The sequence below is a fragment of the Gouania willdenowi genome, chromosome 21, assembly GCF_900634775.1.
Source record: "Gouania willdenowi chromosome 21, fGouWil2.1, whole genome shotgun sequence".
NCBI classification, from domain to species: domain Eukaryota; kingdom Metazoa; phylum Chordata; class Actinopteri; order Blenniiformes; family Gobiesocidae; genus Gouania; species Gouania willdenowi.
Window position 1 is genome coordinate 21,805,109 of NC_041064.1, and position 24,958 is coordinate 21,830,066.

The 24,958-nt window shown below is 37.8% G+C and overlaps 1 protein-coding gene across 9 annotated transcripts in view; it reads right to left on the minus strand.

Annotated features, from left to right (window-relative positions):
• LOC114454897 (guanine nucleotide exchange factor DBS-like) overlaps positions 1–24,958 on the minus strand; it is a 58,307-nt gene that overhangs the window by 21,228 nt on the left and 12,121 nt on the right. For 8 of the 9 annotated variants that reach the window (XM_028435768.1, XM_028435771.1, XM_028435772.1 and 5 more), the window contains exons 2-18: positions 18,355–18,438; positions 17,189–17,300; positions 12,794–12,884; positions 10,797–10,916; positions 10,569–10,685; positions 9,571–9,720; positions 9,364–9,488; positions 9,106–9,220; positions 8,905–9,024; positions 6,688–6,879; positions 6,424–6,615; positions 6,035–6,194; positions 4,006–4,067; positions 3,739–3,824; positions 3,532–3,598; positions 297–412; positions 143–212 (exon numbers count right to left, since the gene is read on the minus strand). In XM_028435768.1, the coding sequence (XP_028291569.1) occupies positions 143–212; positions 297–412; positions 3,532–3,598; positions 3,739–3,824; positions 4,006–4,067; positions 6,035–6,194; positions 6,424–6,615; positions 6,688–6,879; positions 8,905–9,024; positions 9,106–9,220; positions 9,364–9,488; positions 9,571–9,720; positions 10,569–10,685; positions 10,797–10,916; positions 12,794–12,884; positions 17,189–17,300; positions 18,355–18,438 (1,979 nt within the window). Of the gene's footprint in view, positions 1–142; positions 213–296; positions 413–3,531; positions 3,599–3,738; positions 3,825–4,005; positions 4,068–6,034; positions 6,195–6,423; positions 6,616–6,687; positions 6,880–8,904; positions 9,025–9,105; positions 9,221–9,363; positions 9,489–9,570; positions 9,721–10,568; positions 10,686–10,796; positions 10,917–12,793; positions 12,885–17,188; positions 17,301–18,354; positions 18,439–24,465; positions 24,597–24,958 lie in introns of those variants that run through there. The other variant, XM_028435775.1, reaches the window with a different exon arrangement.

Consider the following 24,958-nt stretch of genomic DNA (forward strand, 5'->3'; position numbering starts at 1 on the left):
ACTTTTATATTTAATTTTAACTTTTGATTGCATTGTTTTACATTGATTTTGGATTTTGCACCATTGTTGTTATTGTTCCCTCGAAAGTCCACTCTTGCCTAAGCAAGAGTTGGATGATGTGTCCAACATTCAACTCACTCACCCGTTCCAAAAAGCATCTGCCAACCAACTGTGGGCAGTCTGTGTACTGCTCCAACTCCATCAGAAAGGTCCTGAAAAAGACATTTTTGTGATCAGTTAAGGACGAGGGTTAAAAATGCAGAGGTAAGACCGACAGGCAGATGGTGCTTAGTCACCTTTTGTGGAAACGGTAAATTTCTGGCATGTTGCCAAACAAAATCTCCTTTTTGTTCTGCAGAGGTCCTGGGATGAGTGGGAACATGGAGGGGTTGTCCATCTCAGAGGCATAGCCCTACAAACACAGAGGAGTGAAGCATTAAATCCAAAGACACAGATATAGGATGAAATGTGGCCTGATGTAGTTTCATCTCCCACTGCTTTGTCCCTACACTGAGTCAGAGCGGAAAGTATTGGATTACAATTACCCATGTTACTGTAATTGAGTTGTTTTTATGGGTACTTGTACTTTTTTGAGCACATTTCTGAATCAGTGATTTTACTTGTACTTAAGTATGTTTTAAAAAGGTAAAGTAATTTGTTACATTTCTATACCCAACCGATAGTAACTATTAAGGATGTAATGATTAATCGTAAGGCAGTTAAAAATCGATTCACAATGATACTGTGAAAATTGAATCGCAGTACTTTTTTTAAACAGCAGAAGGCGCTATCGAGAAGTGGAGGCGGCGGGCGGAATCTGCTAATACTTTCTTTCTGGCCGCCTTCTACTTTTAAACACGTTCATAAATGATTCCTTACCCCGTTAGTACCAAACAATATCTGTAATATTACGTGAATATTTGTAAAAGTCATGTTTTTCTATTAGCTCTGTCTGCTAGCATAGCATCTCTTCTTCACTGCTAGAATTTCTGCATGCCAACCGACCACTGGGTTACCAGCGCCCTCTGCTGGTCTAAACAAATATCTGACCTAAATACAGTGAATTGTTAAGGCACAAAATACATTTTCAGTTGCACTTTTAAAAAGAACTACTATGCAGTTTTGAATTGTTTACTATAGAACCAGAATTTAAATTAATAGGCTTCTTCTTCATTTATATCATTCCTTAGTTTATTTCATTCAAGATTTATTTTTAGTTAAATTGCATTGTTTTGAATAGTTTATCAAGGGATTCTTTTAACAATGAAAAATAAAAGGAAAACAGTATAGTTTTTTCCCCCAAAATAATAAAGGAATATTTTGCAGTCATCATTTTTCTACAGTCCCATTTTGTAAAATAGATCGTGAGAGAATCGTATCGTGAACCCAGTATCGTGAACCCAGTATAGTGAATCGAATCGTATCGGGAGTTGAGTGAATCGATACATCCCTATAAATTATTGAAAAAAATTGGTACCTTAGACCAGTGGTTCCCAACCAGGGGTACGTGTACCCCTAGTGGTACTTGAACACATGGCGGGGGTACTTGAGAACATTGATGAATTTGTTTCCAACATGCTGAGTCATTGGCCTATTTCAGACACTGTACATGCTCATCCAACATCTTTTCAATAATAATAACAATATTGTGGCCTTAATATCCGACTAAATTGTTACTAACATGTTATGCACATTACTAAAATAATTGTAATGCACAAAATTAATATTTAGTGTGCGTTAAACGTACAGGTTGACAACATGTAAATAAAACAAGAAAAGTTACTAAACTGGAGTGACGAAGGGGTTCTCCTAATCTGAAAAGAGGCCTTAGGGGGTACATGAGACAGAAAAGGTTGAGAATCACTGCCTTAGAACATAGTACTGTACTGTCAGCAGTTTTTGAAGGCACATTGAACATAATCCATATAAGTTTAGTGGTGCCATTTCTGATCACTTTAATAATATAATAATTATAATGCATTGGATTTTATATAGCGCTTTATTATAGACACTCAACGCACTCTACAGAATTAAGGCATTATTCTTTCACTCCACACTTAGTGGTGGTAAGCTACTAGGCCACACTACATTCATACTAGGCAATGTGGGTGAAGTGCCTTGCCCAAGGACACAATGACAGATACCACTGGGGTGACTGTCTCCCACTGTGGCACATGGAATTCTCAGTGGTCTCTTATCCAACTACTAACCAGGCCCAGACCTGCTTCGCTATGCAATGACCACTTTCTGAATTCTGAACTTTTGTCTCATATTCATGTTTTGATCTGAAACCCCATTGTCTTCGGTATACAACAAAAACAAAGGGATTTACCTTGCCACTCCAATACTTTAGGAGGGGACTGTATACATAAATATATATATATATATATATACATAAATATATATATATACAGTATATATTTATATATATGCCTTTGTGAAAAATAAAGTAAGTTCCAATTGTGCAAGATTTTTGTGTCTTTCTTTTTAGGTTCATACTGTATGCAAGAGAGTGTGGCAAGATTTTTTTTTTTCACCAAAAATAAACATGGGGGTGAAAGTAACTACCAGTAGTAACTTTTAATTTGAATACTATTTACTGTAATTGAGCTACTTTTTACTTGTACTTCAGTATTTTATGTATGACGTACTTGTACTTGAGTATAATTTTGATTAAGTAACACTACTTGAGTAGGATATATCAGTACTCTTTACACCTCTGCACTGGGCCCCTAACCACTGCCCTAACACAGGGGTGTCAAACTTATTTTCACTCACGAGCCAAATACAGACAATCTGGTTTGAAGTGGACCAAAGAAAAAAAGCAATTCTAACGCAATTGTGCCGCTGTTGATGTATAAATAATAGAGTATGTAAGGCATTACATGACAAATATCAGTCCCTACAGGATCTTCATTTGAAAATTTTGTGACCAATTTTTGTGGAATTTACAGGAAATCTGTGGGGTTCTTTGTGAGAAATTGCAGAATTGGAGTTCTTTTAACAAATGACACTTAAAAATGACTGCAGTCGTGATATAGGCACAATAAAATAGCTAGCCTCTGTATATAATAAAGACTTTCATTGGGTTTGTGACTTTGAATTAATTTGTTACTTGTTTATACAATGATTATTGTTCTCTTAGTCATGTTAATGTTCTCCTGCGGACCACATTTTATCCTCTAAAAGGCTGACTTTGGCCCCCAGGGGCCTTGAGTTTCACACGTGTGCCTTAACCCTTGAGCCTTTCTCAGTGTTTAGGTCCTCCCCTCTTCTCTCTCCACTTTAGATTAATCATCTACACTTTTTAAACCTCTGGCAGACCAAAATAGATTAAATAGGTCTTCAAACTGATTACATTTCAATGTTTTTCTTTCTACAATCAGAATTTGGAGGATGTGGATGTGTTGGGTTTCTTCATTAAAACATAACTATATTTTGAGATGAATGCCTTGAGAATACTTGTTGTATTTGGTGCTATCTAAATAAAGTTAAATTGAACAGAATTATGTGTGTATAATTGATCTGAACCTGCAGCACACAGAGCAGCTCCTCCACATAAGCTCTCTCAGTTTCCAGCAGCTCGTTCATGACGTGCCTGCAGATGGAGACAGAACAGTCACACAGATAAAGGGAGAAAAAAAATAATTAAGTGAAGGTGGAGATAAAAAGACAAGTCTGCGCACACATCTGCTGTGTAATTTGATTGTACATCAAAGAGATAGTGTGATCCCTCACCGCCTGAGCACAGCCAGGTTCTCCTCCTCCTCTGACAGGGACGCCTGTCTGCTGTTATTCCCTCTGCTGTGCAGATGGCCGTTACCCTGTGAAAAGACAAAAACATGAAATGTTATCACCACAACCAAAGTCTTGATATTCTCTACTAAAGGTCTTGACTCAGAATAATTCCCCACAAATCATGCAACCATCGTGTTTTCCCCTTTTTTTTACATTTCTCAGGTAACAAATGTAACAAACTCAATAAAACAGAAGCAGGACGCTAACCTTTTCACAGTTGTTTCTAGACTCCTCCTCCAAGCCATTTTTCTCCTGCTGTGTTCTGTGAGCTGAGAATGGGGACAAACCATATCAATGCAAAATTTCAAACCGATCTCATGGTTGATTGTGAAACCGTCACGTTACTTAATCTATTGTTTTGTGCATACCGACACAATTTCCTTATTTTTTGTGCTGCTTGGAATAGAAATATGCTTCAGTGGGGAAAAGCTAACTCTGGGTATCAAAGCCCTGCTGTTGCTATGATGGACGGAGGCATTGGTCACTGTACTAACTGAAGTTATAGCTAATGATGTGGTACAGCTAATAAGGGCTTTGTTAGGATTAGGGCTTGGGGAAATGGCAAGGGTTAAAAGGTTAGGGTGTACCAAAATACCTTTGAATTTAAATACATCAGTTTCATACAATTCATACCACGCAGCATGAAAATAAACTGTTGATGGCAGCCCAAAAATATGAGAAAATAGTGTTGGCACGCACAGAACAATAGATTCAATAATTAACCTCATAGTTTCACAAACCCTCCCGCAACTTGGCTACACATTTACGTCAATGGTCCATAGATGCATGTTCTTAGTAGCCAGAATTCTGAGCTCACTAGAAATCTGCCAACATAAGTATACACAAACAGTGCACTTGGAATTCAAAATTGTCCTTATCAGATTTTCGACAAGATTTCCAGTGCTTGGCGGAGTGGAGATTAGATAGTCCGCTTCAGGGACATGCAGTCAGGGTTGGCAAGGTAGGCAGTGCCTACCCAAGGGAGAATTGATATTTTGATTATTTGTTTTAATTATAATATAATTATAAACGATTTATTTTTCACTTTCCGATAGCCTACTGTACCGATAAGTTTGAAAGTGTCAGCAATTTGTGCTTTTCATAGACCAAATGACTAAACATCGCTATTTCCTGGTACGGCAGAGACACTGCACAGTCTCACTTCGCTGTAAGGCAGGAGGAGGCCACACCCCCTCCCAAAAGCACATGCTGCTCTGCTTTTGGCTATATAGCGTTTTTATGTGTTTGCACATGTGCAGTCAGTTCTCCAATGTGAAAACAATTTACATAAAAAGGCAGCTCTCTATGCTGGTTTTGGATGTAACTGTGCTATGCGTAAGTTCACAGTGCGTTAGTGAATTGATACAGCGTGGCTACCGCTACGTTCTCTAGCTAGTGGGCGGGATAACTCTACAGGCAGGATGACAGCGCTAGAGATGATAAAAAACTTTCTTTTGAGGAAAAACAACAGCTTTTAAAAGATGGGAGACCAACACCTGAGCTACCAGACCTTCAGCAAAGGTAAGGTCAAAACATTGTTGGTACGTTCTACAGTGAATGGAAGGATTGGCTTTGTGGATGCTCCTCACTGAGGCTGTTCTGAGTTGTTGTTGTTGTCATTTCCTCAGTGTTTCTGTGTTTCCAACACAAACAACGGATGCGCTGCCATATCATGAGATATATCTTGTTGGGAGAGTATGGACGCTATATTAAATAATTGTTTGTTTCTTTAATGTTGTTTTACGATGTTGATTTTGTTAGATTAACACTTGCCAGCAAAAACATATGAAATTGTCATTGGTGTCGACATTGGTGGTCTCGATTTGCAACGCCCTGCCTACCCTACCCTAGTGCTCACTGTATATCACTGCTCCACTTGTGTTTGCCTGTTCTTCCTCAGCATGCTTAGCTTATTTCTGAGTGCTAATGTTTTCTTCACCAACAGTCCAAAGGCTAGCATGTTTGTTTAATTCCAGGCTTTAAATTGACTGTCTGTGATTGTCTGTAAATACATTAGTCATGTGATGAAGGACTGGCGACCTGACCATGTCGTCCATGTCTTCTGGGCGAGCTCCGCTACGCTCCAGCACATTATGACTCTGTGTCAACTTGTGAGATGTTTATGGATGCAAAAAAAGGAAGGTGTTTCACACAGTGCCTGAAGTTTTGATATTATTTAAAAAAAGAAGACATCTGGAAGTCTAAAAGTCTGATGTGAGGCTTTGTGCAGACTGACCAGGAGAGTTGAGGGGGGATTTGATGAAGGCTTCAGGTCTGGGGGCGACGGGCTGCACAGGCCTGGTTTGTTTGGCTGCCAGCTTCATCAGGCTCATCCTCCTCTTATCAAACATCTCCTGCATGGACGTCTGCTTCTGGGAAATTTTCTCTACCTGGTCCTGAGAAGAGAAAACCAGTCTTTACTGCTTGTTCATGGAATTATTATGAAATATTGTGCTGCTGCACCCGTACTGATGTTACACAGATGTTGGCTGTATTCTGGTATTTCAGGACCGAGTAGAACAATAAAACTATATATAATATAACAATCCTGCTGCTGGCCAGTACACTCCCAGTCACACAGCACAAAGTGAAGTGTTGGAAAGTGTCACATTGAGGTGCTCTCACCCTGAAATGCTGATTCAGCACAGTATCGTACTCGCTCCAGATGACATTGAGGCTACTCAGTTGATTCTGATTCGCACTTTCCAGGTACCGCTCCAATTCCTGGAGAGCCAATTCCGCGCCTTCATGTGACTGACACTTGTCCACAGGCTGAGATGCCAGCAGGTAAATCCCTTCATCCACCCACTGTGAAGCCTGCAGACAACAATGAAGAGTTAGAAAAACACAACCTTGAGGGGTACAGAATTCTTAGTAATGTGCTCTCACTGTCTCCAGTTTGTGGTGCAGCTCCTTGGCTTTGAGAAGATGGTCCTTCCTGGACTTCAGGTTGCTGCTCACGCTCTCACTGAGTTCCCTGAGCTCAGTGCATTTGGGACGAATGGATTCCTCAGCGTAATGTGACTTCTGGATCAACTCGTCACCTTCAAGACACAGAGCTGCTGCTTTTTCTACAGTGTCCTGAAGATCAACACAAGAGATATTATCATTGGTGATGTTGGTCTCCCAAAACATAATTACTACAACATTCATTAATATGTTTTGATTATAGATGTTCGAAATGAGCTTTTCGCCAATATCCGATAATGTCTAACACTACATTTTTAAATGAAAAACACAAACAAGGTGTCTTTGATTGTGTTTACTGTGAAATAATTCTGTGAAACTGTAACAATACAAATTAAAAGAACCTTTCAAGATTGTGCAATAAACATATTACATATAACCAGAGCTCCTGCCGGAGCAAGATCCAGCACCTCCCAGATTTTCTTCTTATTTTTTTTCAGCACCTCATTTGCTTTTAGGTGTTTTGATTAAATGTTTAAGTATCATATTTGGACAGCTGTGTATTTCATTGAGTTGAAATCACTGGAAATGTCATTGTACACACAAAATTGATTGTAAAAACTCAGCACGAGTGAGGAAGAGAGGGGAAAGTCAGGCCACACCCCCACGCTACGTCTAAAGTGGGATTTTGCGCAAAAATAGTTTCTCTGTCAGCTTGGAAGACGGTAGAAAATGACTAAAAAGGCAGTTGGATTTAAATTGCTTTTTAATAAGTGAAGCTAAGCTTGAGGTAAAAGTTGTTTCTGTGGAAATTGCAGAAAAGAGCAGCAGCGCAGCAGCAGTTAGTCTAACGAGTAGCATCACCCGTAGCGATGATGCTGAAGAAGAAGAACCTGCCTATCCACGGGACATAAGGAGGACGCAGGGAAAGACAAGGCAGTGAGGCTGTGAAATATGTAAAAATTTTGCGAGGATACAAAGTTCTCCACGGCTGCTTTTTGGCTGTTTTGACAAAAAGGTATGCATATGTTTCATTTTCATTTTCTGCTGTGCTGCTGATTCTTTAGAGAAGTTATGGCCTTATGAGTGTAAAAGTTTGTAAATATTTTGGATTTCTGGGTTTTTGTGTTCTGAAAGTTTAGTGACCTTTGTGGCTAAATTAGCGTTGATTTTGCAAATTTAACAGCTGTCATTCAGAGAAAGACAATGCGCTGCGTAACGGGCGATTGTCCTTGCTTCTTTAACGTTTTCTTTTATTAAAAATTAATTTAAACAATTGGTTGTTTGTGTTCACGTTATATTATTGGCCCATAGAGTTAGCAAAAGGTGCTTTAATTTAAAAATGGTTATTCTGTGACATTTTTTTTCTCTCTCTTACTGCTGGAACAACACCCGGCATGTGTTCCGAGACCTGATGATTTACAAATTAAGCCCTGCATATAACATTTATTAGTTAACAAGCCATTTCTGATACGAAATACGTTCTAGGACTTTTGGTTTTGACAGGAATTGACCCGTATTGAAGAGTTAAATTAAATTCAGTAACCAAAAGCTAGAGGCAGAACAGCACATATTGTTTCTCAATATCGGTGGAAAAACAGATACTGATGTTAACTGATATTACATTTTATGGAAAATTTCTAATGATATTGGTAGGCAGATAACTTCACCCAACTATAGTTATGACATCAATTTAAATCTGTATAAATTATAATAATAATAATAATAATAATAATAATAATAATAATAAAAATAATAATAATAATAATAATTTAAAACAAAACAAAACAAAAATAAAAAATAAAAACAAACTAAATAATTTAATTATATCGTAATCACATTATAGCACTAATGTCTTCATCATGTCACCTGTAAGTGGGTGGGATATATTATATATACAGTATTTAAATTTCAGCATCCTTGTTACTTGATGGCTGCAATTATGCAGGTTTTAGATGTTTCCCACATGCCTGATTCAGATTCATTAGTGTTGGAACCTGGAGGCATTTAGAACCAGCATGATTGTGGAGCCGCTGAACCAAGCAGGGATAGACTTTAGTGCCCAAAGATGATAAATAAATATATTTTGATTTGGACATGCTCAAAATGGTTACAATGGAAATCCAAACAATCATTTATTCAGCCCAACATCTTAGAGATTCAAGGCTATGATGATGATAAAACAGAGGAATCACTTACACAGACTTTCACCTCGAACGCCAAGAGTTCACTGAAGATATGGTCAGCATGGGCTGGACTGATCCCAACATCACAGAAAGTGGTAAGTTTTTCAGACATCTGATCCAGCAGAGCCCTCACCTACAAAACCAGCAGAACATACAGATTTAAAGTTAAGGTTAAAAGTCTTTCCAGCTCAGCGTGTGGACTCCTGCTGCTCACCTCTTTATGGTTATTCTCAAAGTGACAGAGTTGTAGACATTGTTCTAGTTTGGTTTGGTGCCTGAGCCAGAACTCATCAAAAGCAGTTTCTGTTTCATCCAATTGAGAAAGCAGTCTGATGATGGAAAGAGTAAAAAAGGCCACTCAGTAAAATCACACTCTAGCTTTTTAGTTGTTTTTTTTTTTTAAACTCAGAGTTTTCATGTATAGACCACAGTGAGAAATTTCCCAATTTTTTCTCATTTTATTGCCTCTGACCTTTGCACTGTAGCTAGATTCTCCAGTTCTTCCTGACTCATGTTGTAGTCGGGGTCTCGTACCACCGGCTCATTGATGCTCTCCAGGAGCCTCCTGCCCTGTCCCAGAGCCACCAGTATGTCCTCCTACCAACGCACGCACATACAGATAAACATTTATCTTTGCACTTATTATGGAATTACACGAGAGGTAAAGCCAAGCTGTCACCTTCATCTTGTTTTTCTTGCTGGTGTGTGCACTCAGCAGGACGGTGGTGTCCTGGATTTCATTGGGGAGTTCAGTTTCAGCCAGCTCGGTCCCAAAAATCTGCAAGGTCTGCGCTGTTTTCTTTACCATCATTGCAAAATCTTCCAAAGCCTGAAGCATAAAACATGAAGAAGAGATTTTTTTTAGAACGTATGCACAATGAGAGAGGACTCATTGTTTTACATTAGATTTTTCATTTCCTCATACCTCAGCTTACGCATTGATCATATGATTATAGTCACTTCGTTATTGTAATTATTATTACAATAATTACATTACAATAAATTTTTTTTTTTTTTTATGTTGCAACCCTTAATGAGTAAGATAGCATACATTTATTAGGTTTATTTTATATTTTTGAAGCAGGAAAAATGGACCACATTGCATTAGGCAGGAATATATAGCCCAGTCTCAAGGAGTTCCGGAAAACGAACATGATTTTATGTCATTTTTCATGCGTCACGATTTCCTAATTTTTTTTTGATGCTGCAGTGAACGACTTTTTTGCGTTCTGCTTGGGACGAAAAGTATGAATTTGTGTGGAGCTGCTTAGAAAAATTGTATGTCAATGGGATTCATCACCATAACCACATTCCTCACCCTAACCCCGAATGAAATCTAACAAGAAGTAAATAAACGGAATAACTTCCAATCAAAATGCGTTTGAAATTTGTGTCCCGGAGCACAAAAATAATACAGAAATGATGTTGGCATGCACAAAAATAGAAACATTCCTTCTTTTTGTGACAGTGTCACGTTTTCCTGTGAGATCGTGTTAGAAAACAGCAAGTTCTCAACAGAGCTTATGGTCTAGTCTTCCAGTTTGCAGTGGCCAGTATGTAATGTACAGAGGACTGAGAGGTCATAGAGTTTAGGTCCATATTGTGAGTTTAATTACATTTTACTCCATTAATGAGTTCCCACATGGGAAAGTACAAAATAGGTGTTTGTGCACATACAATGCGGTGAGAAATCCACTTCTCATGGCAGTACTCCCGAGTTCCCCCGAGCTCCTGGGTCAACTGTGAGTGGTTAATGTAGGAATGAAGCTCAGTGACGGAGCTCAGCATGATCACCTGGCAAAGAAAAATAAATCTAAATGCACCAGCAGTATATCCTCACGTTTACTGAAGTTGTGGATCATGTTTTTTTTCTTTTTCAATGATTCTAATCCTGATCCCACGTACCGGAACCTTCATCTTGAACTCATCCTTGTTGAGCTTAAAAAGGATGTCGGAGAGTGCGCGCTGTAGGAGGTTGATGGGCCTTAAAACCAGCACTAGCTGAAGGTTCCCTGGGAAGGAACCCTGCGGGGACAAAGAAAATCGATACCAACTTAATAAACATAGAAGACAAGGGCACTTTATAGGTTTTTAGACCTTTTAACACGTTGAATTTGAGCAATAAGGGTTTCCATGGTGACATATATTCTTCTCAAGGTACATACAACCCATTTTGTTATTTTTCAAACACAAAAACATCACATACTATACTGTATATACCCCCCAACACACATAGACCCACATAGACACACACACAAATAAACAAGAATAATGTGTACATTTATTTGTACAAAGGAATTATAGTGTGTTCCAAGTTGGTCAGTACAACCCATTAATATACTGTTACACAAAACTGTCAAATATACATTAGTCTTCCAACGATGACATATAAGAGGGCCCCATGTCTTATTAAAATTCTCTGAACAACCTCTTATACTGAACTTAATTCTCTCTAAGTAAATGAAGGATCATTAGATCTTGGAGGTTTTTGATCTTTCCAGTGTGGTAAGATTTGTATGCGGGCCATAAGTGAGGAAAAGGCAATAATATTCCTCTCCCTGGTAGAAACACAAGCATGGTTTTCAGGTACACCATAAACAGAGATTAGAGGACTGGGAACCACAGCTCTTGACACTGTGTAACTGTGTATTTTTATATATTCATTAATATTCATGATCAAGTTTAGAGAGTTTTCTAATGTAAAAATATAAATGCGCAGTCATTTTTGTTTCATTTATTTTAATGTGGTTGGCAATGCTGTGTCACAGGTGTGGTCATGGGTTCACATCCCAGAGTATGATTAGGGTGTGTCCAGTACTTCTGAATCCTAGTTAGCCATTGCAGTTTAGAATGAGTTGTTCTATTGTTGTAAAAAAAAAAAATACTGAAGCATGGACTGTCTAAGTCTAACCTAAAGCATCACACACATGGATGGCCTTCATCAGGACTAGCGTATAAACCCCTCATTATCAGCATCAGCCGTGCACTACACCCTACACCCTACAGACATTATCGATGACAAAGATGATGATAGATCTCATTTGTTCATCCCTGTTAAATCCTCTCACATGACTCTCACCGTGACTAAAATCAATGCACAGCCTGAGTTTTTAACCTTACATACAGCTGAGTGGCCACAGCTTTTTACTCAGGCAGATAAAAGGCCTCCTTATCCTGGCCTGTCAACTTGTGAACGTCCCCTTGTGGATAAATGAAGCCTGATTTAATTTAAAACGACTGAGTGAGTGTCCTGGGACCATTGGTGGTGATTTATTATCGTTGCCCTGCCTTTGGTGTCAAAGATGTGAGGATGATCACAGCTTCAAACAGTAACAATATTAATCGCTATTGTACAACATCGTCTGCACATTCATGTAAAGATTGCCATTGTTTTTATTTTGGCAGAAAAAAATACGACACCGTACGTTACATGCAGAAAACAGAAGCTGTGCAGATGCACCGCAAACACATCCACACATCCTTTGTTTGAACCCCTAAAGATAAGCAGAAAGCGTCTAGTGCACACGTACACCCCCTCCGTGCACCACTTTGGAGCATCCCCAGTGTCACTACAAGCCAGCAGCATGCAGGAAACAAAGGTGAATAGACTTCTATTGTCCACAGAGAGTGACCTGAACCATGTGACTACTAAAGCATTGCAGTAAATCAGTTTGAAGGAGATGAGTGAGAGGATTTCATTGGCAAATTTAAGCAAAAGCTATTCAACAGAACAATGCAAGGCGATAAAATGAAATAAATGAATGAAAGAAAAAAGACTACTTGTGATTTCTACAGAACTTAGTCAAAACAAGTACTTTCTAGTAAGTGCTAATCCTGCAAATTTAGTAAATCTAAAACCAATAACCAGATTTATGTGCATTAAAAATGAGACATAAACGTACTGCGATACGAAGCAGGGCCCCCCTGACTGCTGCCCATCGGTCTAGTCGGCGATCAATGACCAGGATGAAGCCCACGCCAGTCGATGCCAGGCTGCAAGATAAAAGACAACAAATGTGTTGTGTTGGTGGCTGCTGAAGTCTAAGAGAGATATCACAATCACTACTAGAATTATCATTCCTCACAACCAGACATAGAGAACAACTACTGGTACAACTTCCTCAGTATATAATAATAAACAAAGAAAGAAAAGCAGCATACACAACGCAAACAGAGCGCAGAGGAAACAAGCTCTCAGCTCTTATCCTCTTAGACAGCTGCTGCAGTCCTTAATAGGAGATGCTGTGAAGCACCTCCACATTTCTTGGCCATCAGCCTCAAGTCCTTGTTTCCACCCCACCATGTGTCCTCGTTCACCTGCTCTCCTTTGTGGCTCCAGGGAAAAAAACGTAAGGCGTCCACACATTAGTGAATACAGCATAATGCTTGTGAACGCATCGTCTCCACAGAACAGGCTTCAACTCTGTTTTCACATATCGTAAAGATAAACTGGTCCAGTATTGATGTTTGATTGTATCTGCAAATCTGCAGAGAATAACCACACAAACACTTGTTTTTTTCTTGACCAAAAAAGACAAAAACTAAGAAGATGATCCTCCTGAGCTGTGTTGGTTTTGTAAAATGAGGCAAAAAGCTTGAAACACACATTATTGCCTCCATCCAGCCCCCAAGCACTGCATCCGTACAGCATCCAACAGGACACCAGAGCTGCTGGGACAAAAGCCAATAGGATCAGAGCAATGGAGCAGCTCTAGAAGCCAATCAGGAGAGCTGTGTATATCTGGGAGGGGTGACAGACTGAGGGTCATAATCTACTGGAGGGTTTCCAACGATAAATACAAAAAAGTGATCATTTAGTCTTGTTTATTATAGTCAGTTTACTTCTCGACTTCTTTTCTTTTCCCCTTCCTTTAGTGTCTGTGTGTGTTTTCCCTTGTCTCTCTTCCTCTCATCATCGCTCCAATAAACCCTAAACTGCTTTATGTCTCTATTGTGGAGGAGGACAAGGATGAGAAGGAGGAGGGGTGTAGAGAGACAAGAGCTTTTCTGCCTTTGGGACATCGATGACTGCTAGGATGAGCGAATGGTTTATTTTAGAAACAAACATTGTGCTTAAGCAGCTGGGAAAAAATGATAATAAACTTAAAGAAGCTTCAACAAACCACAAATGTCATATAACAATTATTTTATTTAGTTTTTTTTACTGAATTATCTTTTAGATTTAGACTTTCTATAATTTACCATTTTATTTCAATTTTTTCCTCACACATGATACTATTTCATGGTCAAAAATAAGCTACAATTGCAGCTTATGTGCAGCAATGGTCAGGGCTAGGCTATTTTAGGCAAAATATATCATTTCAAACAGCTGTCAAAACCTCAGTTTTTAAGAAAAAATTGGCAAAAATACAATAACAATGATTTATTGGCTCCATAATTGGAAAACTGATGCATGTAAGATTGTAAAAAAAAAAAATTGCATTGACTCTAAGTGACATTTAAAATGCTATAAAACAAGTTCAGTATTTAAGAAAAAGCGTGGATATTTTCTAAAGATTATCCTCCATGACTCCAAAATGTTTTGTTTTTTTCAATGAACACTCGAATATGTTTACATGACCGTTTACAGTCAAACATTGTGATGCACTGTAGGCTAAGTTTGGTGATTGTTCGCACATGTGAAGTATGATTTCCTCAGAAGAAGAAGATGAAGAAAGAAAGAATAACATGGCAAAACTGATTCTATTTCCCCCAGATAATGTACTTACATCCCGATATTTTTAAAATGTTTCAAATCAAGTTTTGAATCAGTAAAAATCTAAACCATCTAATAATCTTGTGCACTGCGGGTAGACATGCAGGGCTTCATATAGAAGCAGTTCAGTCTAAATGTGTCGAGGAAGTGTTGTGGTAACGATGCACATAATGTAGTCAGTGTGCAGCACAACCTCTAGAATCTGTTTGCTGGGCTGTGAAAAAGCGTTGCCTGATGGGAGACATTTGCTGCGTGAATGCTTTTGCCCACATAGTGACACACATATATTTCAGTTTAAACCCACGCTGTGACTTTATTACTGAATACGCAGACACAGTGAGATGTCAATTTGAACACAATATATATATATATAAAACCATGCTGAATTTATCCAAACATGCCTATCCCTGAATGTTATTCAGCTACATTATAAAATCCCCTTAACATATTATTTAAAAGCATATAATCACGTTTTTTGTTTTTTGTGTGAGAATTATACACAGATTTCCTCACAGTTTCCTACAACACAACTCTGCTCAGACGCCTGTATGAATTATTTAGAATAAAAGTGGTTTCTATTTTTACACCAGTGTGACATCATTAGGTATGGAAGTCACATATTTTGTTAAATCTTAACTCTTCCTCAGCGTGCCATCTGAGCAGCTTAGACATGATAATACAAACACACACAAATCGCTATTAAAAAACACTTTGGAATCAATACCAATCCAATATGTAAACTCTTAAGGAATAAGCGTCATACTAAATGTATCAATAAACTACCCAAGTGAAAAAAATGGTGCACATCTTCTTCTATGTACAATAATAAATGTTTAACTTTCTTCTCTAATGTCGCAGAATTGTTGAGTTAAGCATGTATTAACAAGTTCTGATGGACTACGGCCGGGCCAGAGGAACGTCTCCGCGCAGAACAGCACGTACCACATTCCCGAGAATTCCGTCAAATGACTCAGTTCCACCGAGGAAAACAAATCAAATTGTGCAACATTGAATTGCCTTTGAAACGATATATCACACAACTACGTATGTTCCAATAAATTTAGAAATGACCAAAAAAGAGGGTGGGCCCCTAAGCATCTGAAAAATGGGCCCCCGTGACACGTACAGGGTAATGGTCCCATTTTATATATTGGTATGTGCCAATGATTGGGTACCACTAACCGTTGTAATATTTGACTCGCAAATTAATGAGAAATCGACTTTAGTTTTTCTTTTCTTTTGGGGACCCAAATTAAAAATTGGGCTTGAGCGTCGATGCGTACTTAACCATTATACCTATCAAATTTCAGCCCATTCATGAATAACAGAAGAGTAGCGATTTTAACTAGTGTACACAAGAAGAAGAAGAAGAAGAAGAAACACTACAAACACAATACAACCTATGAACCCCTTAATGGCCCACGTCACAAGTGACGTCACAATTTTATCTGGAGGCAAAAACAGGAAATGCCGCTGGCTAAAGACTGTGGAGGCTCGTAATGTTACAGCTTTAGAATGTCGTCTTGTGTGTTTGGGTCCCAGATTAGGAAGAATAACAACATTAGTGGACGTAAATTAAAGTTTTAGAGGATTCCAGCGGACACTCGTGCTCAGACAAAACAAAGACAATTGTGGTTTTGCCTCCAGGCTAAGCCCCGCCCAACAAAATAATTCACAATGTTCACAAACAATCAAATGGTCTATAGCTTGATATTCACACCTACCAGTTATGCAACTGTATGAATGTACGTCATTCACTAATTTGATTAAAAAGTTGTGAATGTAGACTTCCTGTAAGATACTAGACAAACATTTTACACCGTGGCATGACTTCTCAGTGTGTGCTCATGAATCTATATTTCAACACCCCAGAGGCCTTTTTAATCATATAAAAATGATTTTCCCAATGTTTACTGTGAATCTGGAAAACGCTGAGAGGTAAGTGACTTAGAAAGGCTGTGTGATCCTGGAAGGTTGCGGCTAGTTTACAAAATAAAAGTCATTGTCAACTGACAAGGTAATATTTGTAAAGTGATAAGAGTGAATGGACTCACTGAAGCTAACACATTACATCCATATACACCATATTTCCTTTCTTCTGAACTGATTGATCATTGGTGTGTATGTCAGCACTCCAGTAGCACAACACTCAATTAGTTTATATCGGACCACTAAAATTATCGGCTGATATTTGTCATAAAATGTAATATCGGTTGACATCGATATTGGTTTTTCCCACCAATATTGTAAAACCAATTTGTTGTTGTTTGTTTGAAACAAGTTAAAAATGGATGTGGTTCTTTTTCTGTTAATGAAGTTGATTTTTTAATGTTTACTAGTTTGTGGAATACATCCAGGGGGGCATTATATTAAAAGTTGGCTTAACCTGTTAACCGTATTTGGAGATATATCATGTGACCTAAAATTAGGTTGGAGGTGATCTGTGTATATATCGGTATCAGTTAATATTGGAAATTAGAAAATGTAGTATTGGACCAAATTGTTATTCAGCAAAAAGACAATATCTTTCATCTCTAGTTAATATGTATTATAATGGCTGTAATAGAGAGATAAATAGTACCTGGGCACACTTGTCAGGTACGTCAGCACATCGTGAAACTGCCGCTCCGTGATTTCTCCAAACGCAGGGCATTCTGGGAAGACAATGATGGGGCTGCCATTACTTCCACTGCCTGTTGGAAAAAAAAGAAAGACAAGGAATAATTAACATTTTCATCCTCAAGGGTCCATAGAAACCCTTTTCAAACAATAAGATCAAATCTTAAATATTTTAACTTTAACTAAAATATCATTCCATTTTGAGTTCAATCATTAAATATGAAACATTAAATGGTGCTGTTTTAGGTTCACAGCCTCACTCTGTCTACAGCAGCTGCTCTGTCAGCGATTGCGACTGGAATATCAATCCTCCAGGCCTTTCTTTCCTCATCACTATAGCAACAACTGTGCATGCTCATGGTTTCAGCTTTTGTTTGCAAAATGGTTTCAGGCTTCTGCAAGCACAAGGTCACCCGTGCTGCACACAGTGGAGCCGTTTTCAAACAGTGGAGGATGGAGAGACTGGGAAGCACAAAGCCTTTAGGAGAGACTGACGGTAGCATGGGCTGTACTGGTAGGGTAAATAAAATACACACATGTAACGTCAAGCTGTTATGAGAAAACAGTTTGGTTAAATGTGTCAAACTCAAGGCACGTGGGCCAAATCTGGCCCTTTAGAACATCTAATTTGTCCCGCAGGAGAACGTTAAAATGACAGAAAAAACATAAATGATCATGTAAATTACCAAATATTTCAGTTGTAGATATATTAGCCCTTCTAAATACACAAATTTGATAAAACTCAAAAACATTTGGAGGATTGCAATTGTCCCATGCTTTTATCACATGACTGCAGTCATTTTAAATCTCAAATTGTTCAAAGAACACAATTTAACTGCAATTATTTCACCTGATTTCCCCAAATTAAACAAAAAATAGTCACTTATTGCCTCGATATTGTATATTTTATATGTCATGTAAAGTACAAACTTCTGGACAATTAATGTTGAAATTGCTCATTTTCCCACCTAAAATCTGCTGCCCACTTGCGATCAAACTACTTCGTAATTGGCCCCTGAACTGAAATGACTTTGACGCCTCTGATTTAATGTGTTCAAGTCAACGGGATAAAAGGATTAAAATAAAGAAATGCTCCAACCAGACACAATAAAGACATCAAAGAGTCACCTGAAAGGAACGCAAACTGCTTTTTGAGGTCAGGCTTGATGTCTGCTGCTCTTAGAGGAGAGCTGTCCATCTGCATGATCTCATCTGGAAGACAAAGAAACACAGATATCAGTGTGGGATCTCAGGAGGGCATTCCTAAACTATTAATTATCATTTAAAACTGCTTATCTATTTTTTTTTTCATTTACTCATTCAGGTATATCTTTCTCATTGGACTTGTGGGAGTGAGTGGGATTCATGTGCTGTTTTGTGTTCTGCAAACTGAAAAAAGGCCTTAATAAATAAAAGTGCTTAAAAAATAAATAAATACATTTTAAAAATGATTAAAGCTGCTTATCTACAGCTGCTACTGTTTATTCATTTCAATGAAAACAAGACAATTCGTTTAGAATATTAAAAAAAACTTCCATTTTGAATGAAAAGGAGCAGAAAGAAGAAAAGAATGATCTGAGTGATTCATATCATAACGTAATTCTGGCAGAATTAGTGAAGGAAATCGACATTCTCTTAAGATGTTTTTATCCGTGTGTGTGTGCGTGTGTGTGGTTAGTGTGGGTTCTTTGAAGGCCTACAATCTAATAGTCGACACCACAAAGAAAGGTCAGAGAAAGTCCAGTTGCTTAGTTGTGATTAAACGACATTGTCAATACTCTGTGATGAAATATCAATAGAGTTGTAACGATTAATCGTAAGGCAGTTAAAAATCGATTCATAGGTATCAAGGTTCACATCGATGCTGCGAAAATTGAATCGCAGTACTTTTTTTAAACAGCAGAAGGCACTATCCAGAAGTGTTGGCGGCGAGCGAAATCTGCTAATACTTTTTTTCTGGCCGCCTTCTACTCTTAAACACGTTCATAAATGATTCCTTACCCCTTCAGCACCGAATGAATATCTGTAATATTACGTGAATATCTGTAAAAGTCACGGTTTTCTATTAGCTCTGTTTGCTAGCATAGCATCTCTTCTTCACTGCAAGATATCTGCATGCCAACCGACCACTGGGTTACCAGCGCCCTCTGCTGGTCCAAACAAATATCTGACTTGAATGCAGTAAAAAAAAAAAAAATATTCAGTCCAATTGTTAAGGCACAAAAAACATTTTCAGTTGCACTTTTAAAAAGAAAAAGAACTATTATGCAGTTTTGTATTGTTTACTATAGAACCAGAATTTAAATAATAAGCTTCTTCTTCATTTGTATTATTCCTTAATTTATTTCATTCAAGATTTATATTTAGTTAAATTGCATTGTTTTGAATAGTTTATCAAGGGATTCTTTTGACAATGAAAAATAGTATAGTATTTTCCCCAAAAAAATAAAGGAATGTTTTTCAGTCATTTATATACAGTCCCATTTTGTAAAATAAATCGTGAGAGAATCGTATTGTGAACCCAGTATCGTGAATTGAATAGTATCGGGAGTTCAGTGAATCGTTACATCCCTAATTATCAACAGAACAATTAGAAATGTATTGGGGAAAGGCCATTGAGATGCAACATCTTGTTTTTGAAGGGTGTCCAAGAACATATGACATTTAACATACAGCAGATTACAATACACAAAAGCACCAATACTGACAAAAAAAGACAATTTTGCTCACAACCCACAACCTCAAACCATTAGAATACTCAAGTAACCAAATAAAGGATTAAAAAAGCATGTGGGTTGCACCCAGGAGTGGGTCGCAAACTTCATTTTGTTTCTATTTGATTTTCAAATGATATTTATATAGTTATGACACAAAGCCAGCTGGCCCATTTCACACAATGATCTTTAAAATATTTTTTATATCTTTAAACTTGAAAAGATCTTCCCACAACACATACGATTGAATCAGTATTCTTTAAAATACAGTCAAGTGCTCTGTGTACATGGTTTCTAACACATTTTCCCAGTAAAGGCTCATTTAGTGGTAAAAAATGCAAAAAATAAAGAAAAAACCAAACAGAATGCACTCCAACATATCCACCTACCAGATGATTATACAATATTTATGTGCACCCCCGCGACCCTGAAAATAAGAGCAACCGGGTCAGAAAATGGATGGATGGACAAAATATTCATATGCAAGTCATTTGCTGTCTTTTTACATTTTTCTCACTCCCACAAAGACAAACACAACTTCCAGCTGAACGTTCAACAGTTCTGGTTGTTTTACGTGTTTGTTTTTCACTTTGTTTGTTTCATGTTAGGTTGCTATGCACCTCTTTGCAAAATAGAACCACGAGTAAAGCAAGTAAACATGTCTCTATATCGCTGAAGAATCACAAAACACTTTTTCTAAAACCATATCACATGAGCTTTTTTTCAGGAAAGATTTTCTTAAACAAAAGCTGAAAGGAGAAGAACGTTTCCATGGAGACAGTTTGAAAACAATCAGTATCGCTCATCAGGGAACACCTAGAAACTAAAAGTGGTGCATATAATTTGTAATTAAAAATGTAGGTTGTTTTAAATGTGTGTTAAACATTAGAACAGACAGCATTAATGACATGTGACGTATTTGTGCTTGAACCTGCAGTGCAGAGGGGCAACTGTTATCACAGATATGTAATTGTCTAATCAGAGGGCCATATTATCAACATGTCAGCATTTAGAAAAATGATCAATCTGAGCATTAATACAGGAAATTACACAGTGTTAAGTCTATTTTTCTGTATTTTTGTTGTCCAATTGTATATTTTGTTGGGGGTGTTTACGTTGTCTTTTTGGGTGTTTTTGGTGTTATTTTTGTGTTTTAGGAGAGATTTTTAGTATTTTTCGTGGTTGTTTTGCATGTTTTTGTTATTTTTGAAGTCGTTTTGTGGTTTTACTTTGAGGATCACACAAAATAAGTTAGAGGGCCGCACTTTTTTGCAAACTCTTGGTAGTTAACCTTTGCACTGTCATTCCACTGATGTGCCAAGAAACATGATAGAAAACATTTTAAGGTTCGCCTACAATTGCCACATGTGTATGGATTGCATGGTAGCACCCGGTGAGTATGAGCTTCATGTTAATATAAGCCAATGTTGTCTAAAAGATTTGTCGCATGCGTGCGTGAAAAGTACATTCAAATTGGGAAAGTAGGCACAAGTAGTTTTTGTTTCGAAAGAACAATATTGCACCCACAAGTGCAAATAAAACATTCAAACCCAGCTGCCCTTAAGGCTTTTAAATATGCATTAAATAAGTCCATGCACAAAAAGTGAGAAAGCATCAGAGCTTCTATAAAGCAAGAAACAATAACAAATAATTGCCATGTAATGTTTGTTTGGTTTAAGGGAGGCAGATGCTTAGTCCGTCCTGACATAATCTTTCTGGTTCTGCTGTGCATGAGAGCTATTATGGAATGACTGACATTTTAAGAAGTGTTGCTAACTATACCATTTATTATTATTATAAAAACTGGCTTATCAATAATCTGGTCACAGAAAAAGGGGATAAATGAGACTCAACAATCCTTAAAGCGATGAGATGTGCCTTGAATTTTTATGTTTTGATGTGCCATCTATGGCTTCAGTAGGAAATATTATTCTTATTTGATTCACTGCAGGTAACATTAGGACTTTCCATCGACACAGTGGAGATACAGTGTGTAGTCAGGGGGTGGATTAAAGCGATACAATGGCCATTACGGTTAGGAAGGCTCTGATTGGACAGGGGGCGAACGTGACGTATCTATAGGGAAAAACACACAACAAACCTTATATTGTCTACTGTAACACAGAACACCACACATAAGAACTGTTTTCATTGTAGTTTTGAAGCAGCAGCTCGACAATAACACACGATTTCAGTTTGGACCGCGGAGCGTAAGGGAGCTAGAAACTAATCACCTGTAAAAAGCCCAGTAAAACTCTGGAAAACAATCATCAGGAATAATAATAATAAAGAATAGTTGCTCCCTGTAAAGATAGTAACGCTAACAACTGGTATAATGATAAACTTGTGATATTACAGCCTGTGAATGCAGTACAGGGACGCCAGTCGTACGATGAAGCCTGTTCCGTTAACCGTGTTTACCGAGTTCCGTGTATGTTTAATAAGGCCGTGTGTGTCCGTGTGAAAGTTTGCATGTTTATGCTTCCGTCCATCCACTCTTTTCATTATATCCATGTCTTTTAAGGCTCTTATTAAATAGTCAAAGGCTGGAGTCCGGGCCGCTGCCATCTTGGATTATGTCGTCACCAGTGCGTCATCGCCGCAAGTCGCGAAAGCGGAAAATTTTAAGTGGCTTTAACCAAGTTAAGTGTTTACAAGAAAGAGGAATTATCCAATTCTGAATTAAAATTGGAATAAACCAGCCACTTAATTTGGATTTAAATTGAATTCGGAATTAAATTAGCATTAGGAATTAACTGTTTACAAGGTCAGGTTAAAGAGAAATGAGCTTTTATTCATGCACAGTAAACGTGGCCAATCACATGAATGCACCTTAGATGATTGTTCTAAAGCAATTGTTACTCATTTGTGTCAGAAAGGCCTGTGTAGTCCTTTAAATATATCCCTCAATATGTGGGCATCGACATTTTGGAGATTTCAGCCAATCAGAGTTTGCATATTGTGATGACGTCACTTCAGGTCTAGTCTTCGTGTTTAAGGCCCCCAATATTACTAAAAGCATTTCAGTAAAAAGGTTACATACATAGTGTATTGTCTAATGTTATAGAATTTGGACTCTATATTGTTTTCATTGTAGTTATTAGTCAAGCATCTCAGTCTTTCTAGCACCAGTCAGGGATTTTCTGCAAGAACCAGTCACACATTTCCATCTGACATACTCACAATCTGTGGGGTATGACTATTGTGCATGTACTAATGTCTATAGTGTGGGTAGAAATATGCTTTTACATGTTTTACATTGTAGATATAAGTAGGCATGTCACATTGTATATATTGTTTAACAGAATGCTGTGAGTGTATTTGTGTTATCTACAACAGTATTTCTCAAATAGGGGTACGTGTACCCCAAGGGGTAAGCGATGTAATTACAGGGGGTACTCGAGAGAGAGAGTGGACAACTGATAAATAAAAGCATAAAAAATATGGGGATTTTAAAATATGTGTTTATGGTTAAAAATGATGTATCACAAAATGAATCATAATAATTGTGATGAAAATGATCTTGATTACAACATGAACTTCAGTCAGTCTTGGTCACACACCAGGTGAGAGATGACCAGAAATGATCAATCTATCCAGGAAGCACTAAATACTGTTTTATTCTAGTTATTTACAAAGTTTGATTCTTTAAAGTGAGTGTTAACACTCATTCATTCTATCATTATGCTCTATAGTTGTTTATTTATAGTATTCTGAGCTAAATGTTATATATGGACAGAGAGGGTACTTAGATTGAGAATTAGGTGAAATCGGGTACTTTAGTTTGAGAACCATTAATTTAAAAATATAAGCAAAGTAGGAAAGAAGCCATAATTGAAAACAAAGGACAGAGCTATCTCAAGCCTAATGGAGACTACATTGTTAAAGTTACCAAAATAAAGCTTAAGTAGTTGTAAAATTAAATGCAGTTCTAACTCAAACAACAACTAATTGGTGCTTTTAAGGAAACTTGACCATTAACACACCATATTAATGACAAAAATAAAACACTATTTCATGGTGTGAACTGATTTTTAACCAACTTCTTTTACCCAAACATGAAAGATGGCTTCTTTAAGTTTGCCTCAGAATATTGGCAGGGGTCCCTACTAGTGTAAAACCACTAACACTGAACGCCAAGCTAAACGACTTATCTCAGCAAAGATGGCGGTGTCCTAGTCCATGTTATAAAGGAAATAAGAGCTTAGGGCACCTTCCACAGCAAGTCGGTTTATAAATATGTGCATGAATGGATCAACGGTGTAATGCTCTTTCACCATGCAGATGGTGACAAAATACATAAAAAGTGAAGTTCAGTTTCTCCTATGATTTTTACCAGTTTGCAAAATATAGTTGTATATTGTAAAATACAGTATATATATATACAGTATAAACTCAGAAGTTATGCTTAGCAAAATAAAAAAAATGAGGATCTATCAAGACTTAAAGTTAACTGGTACCGGTAGATGAAGAACTGTATGCACATGTGGACCAGAAGATGACCTGTCCCAGTGCGACACTGTACCTGTTTCAGGACTTTGGTCCGGCAATGGCGTCAAGCTCAGAATCAAACCAACATTTGTCCACCTTATCCACCTTTATACGAGTAAGTTAGGTCAGTCCATCCCTAAATGTAGTGTTCCTTAAACTGTCTTGTTCGTCTCACAGCCGTTCTTTTCCTCTCAAGTTTTTTCCTGCTCTCAGGTGACTGAGGCCTGGGGCCTCACCACACCTACACACAAACACACATTATACACCGAGACTGTTTCAAAGACAGGATTCAAAAGTGAGTATTTTGAAAACCACAAATTTCCTTGCACTAAAAGGAAAACAGTAACAATTCTCACATTGAGACCAACTGTTTTGGAGATATGAAAAGTGGGTGGGGGCGTCTGCTCACAAGTGCTATGCAGAGTAGAATTGGGCCTTAAAAGTTAAACCCAACAGATTTTGGCCAGAACTCATTCGAACCAGAATGAAGTCGATTTCTTCTAAGCCTGAACCCGTTACAGCCCGAC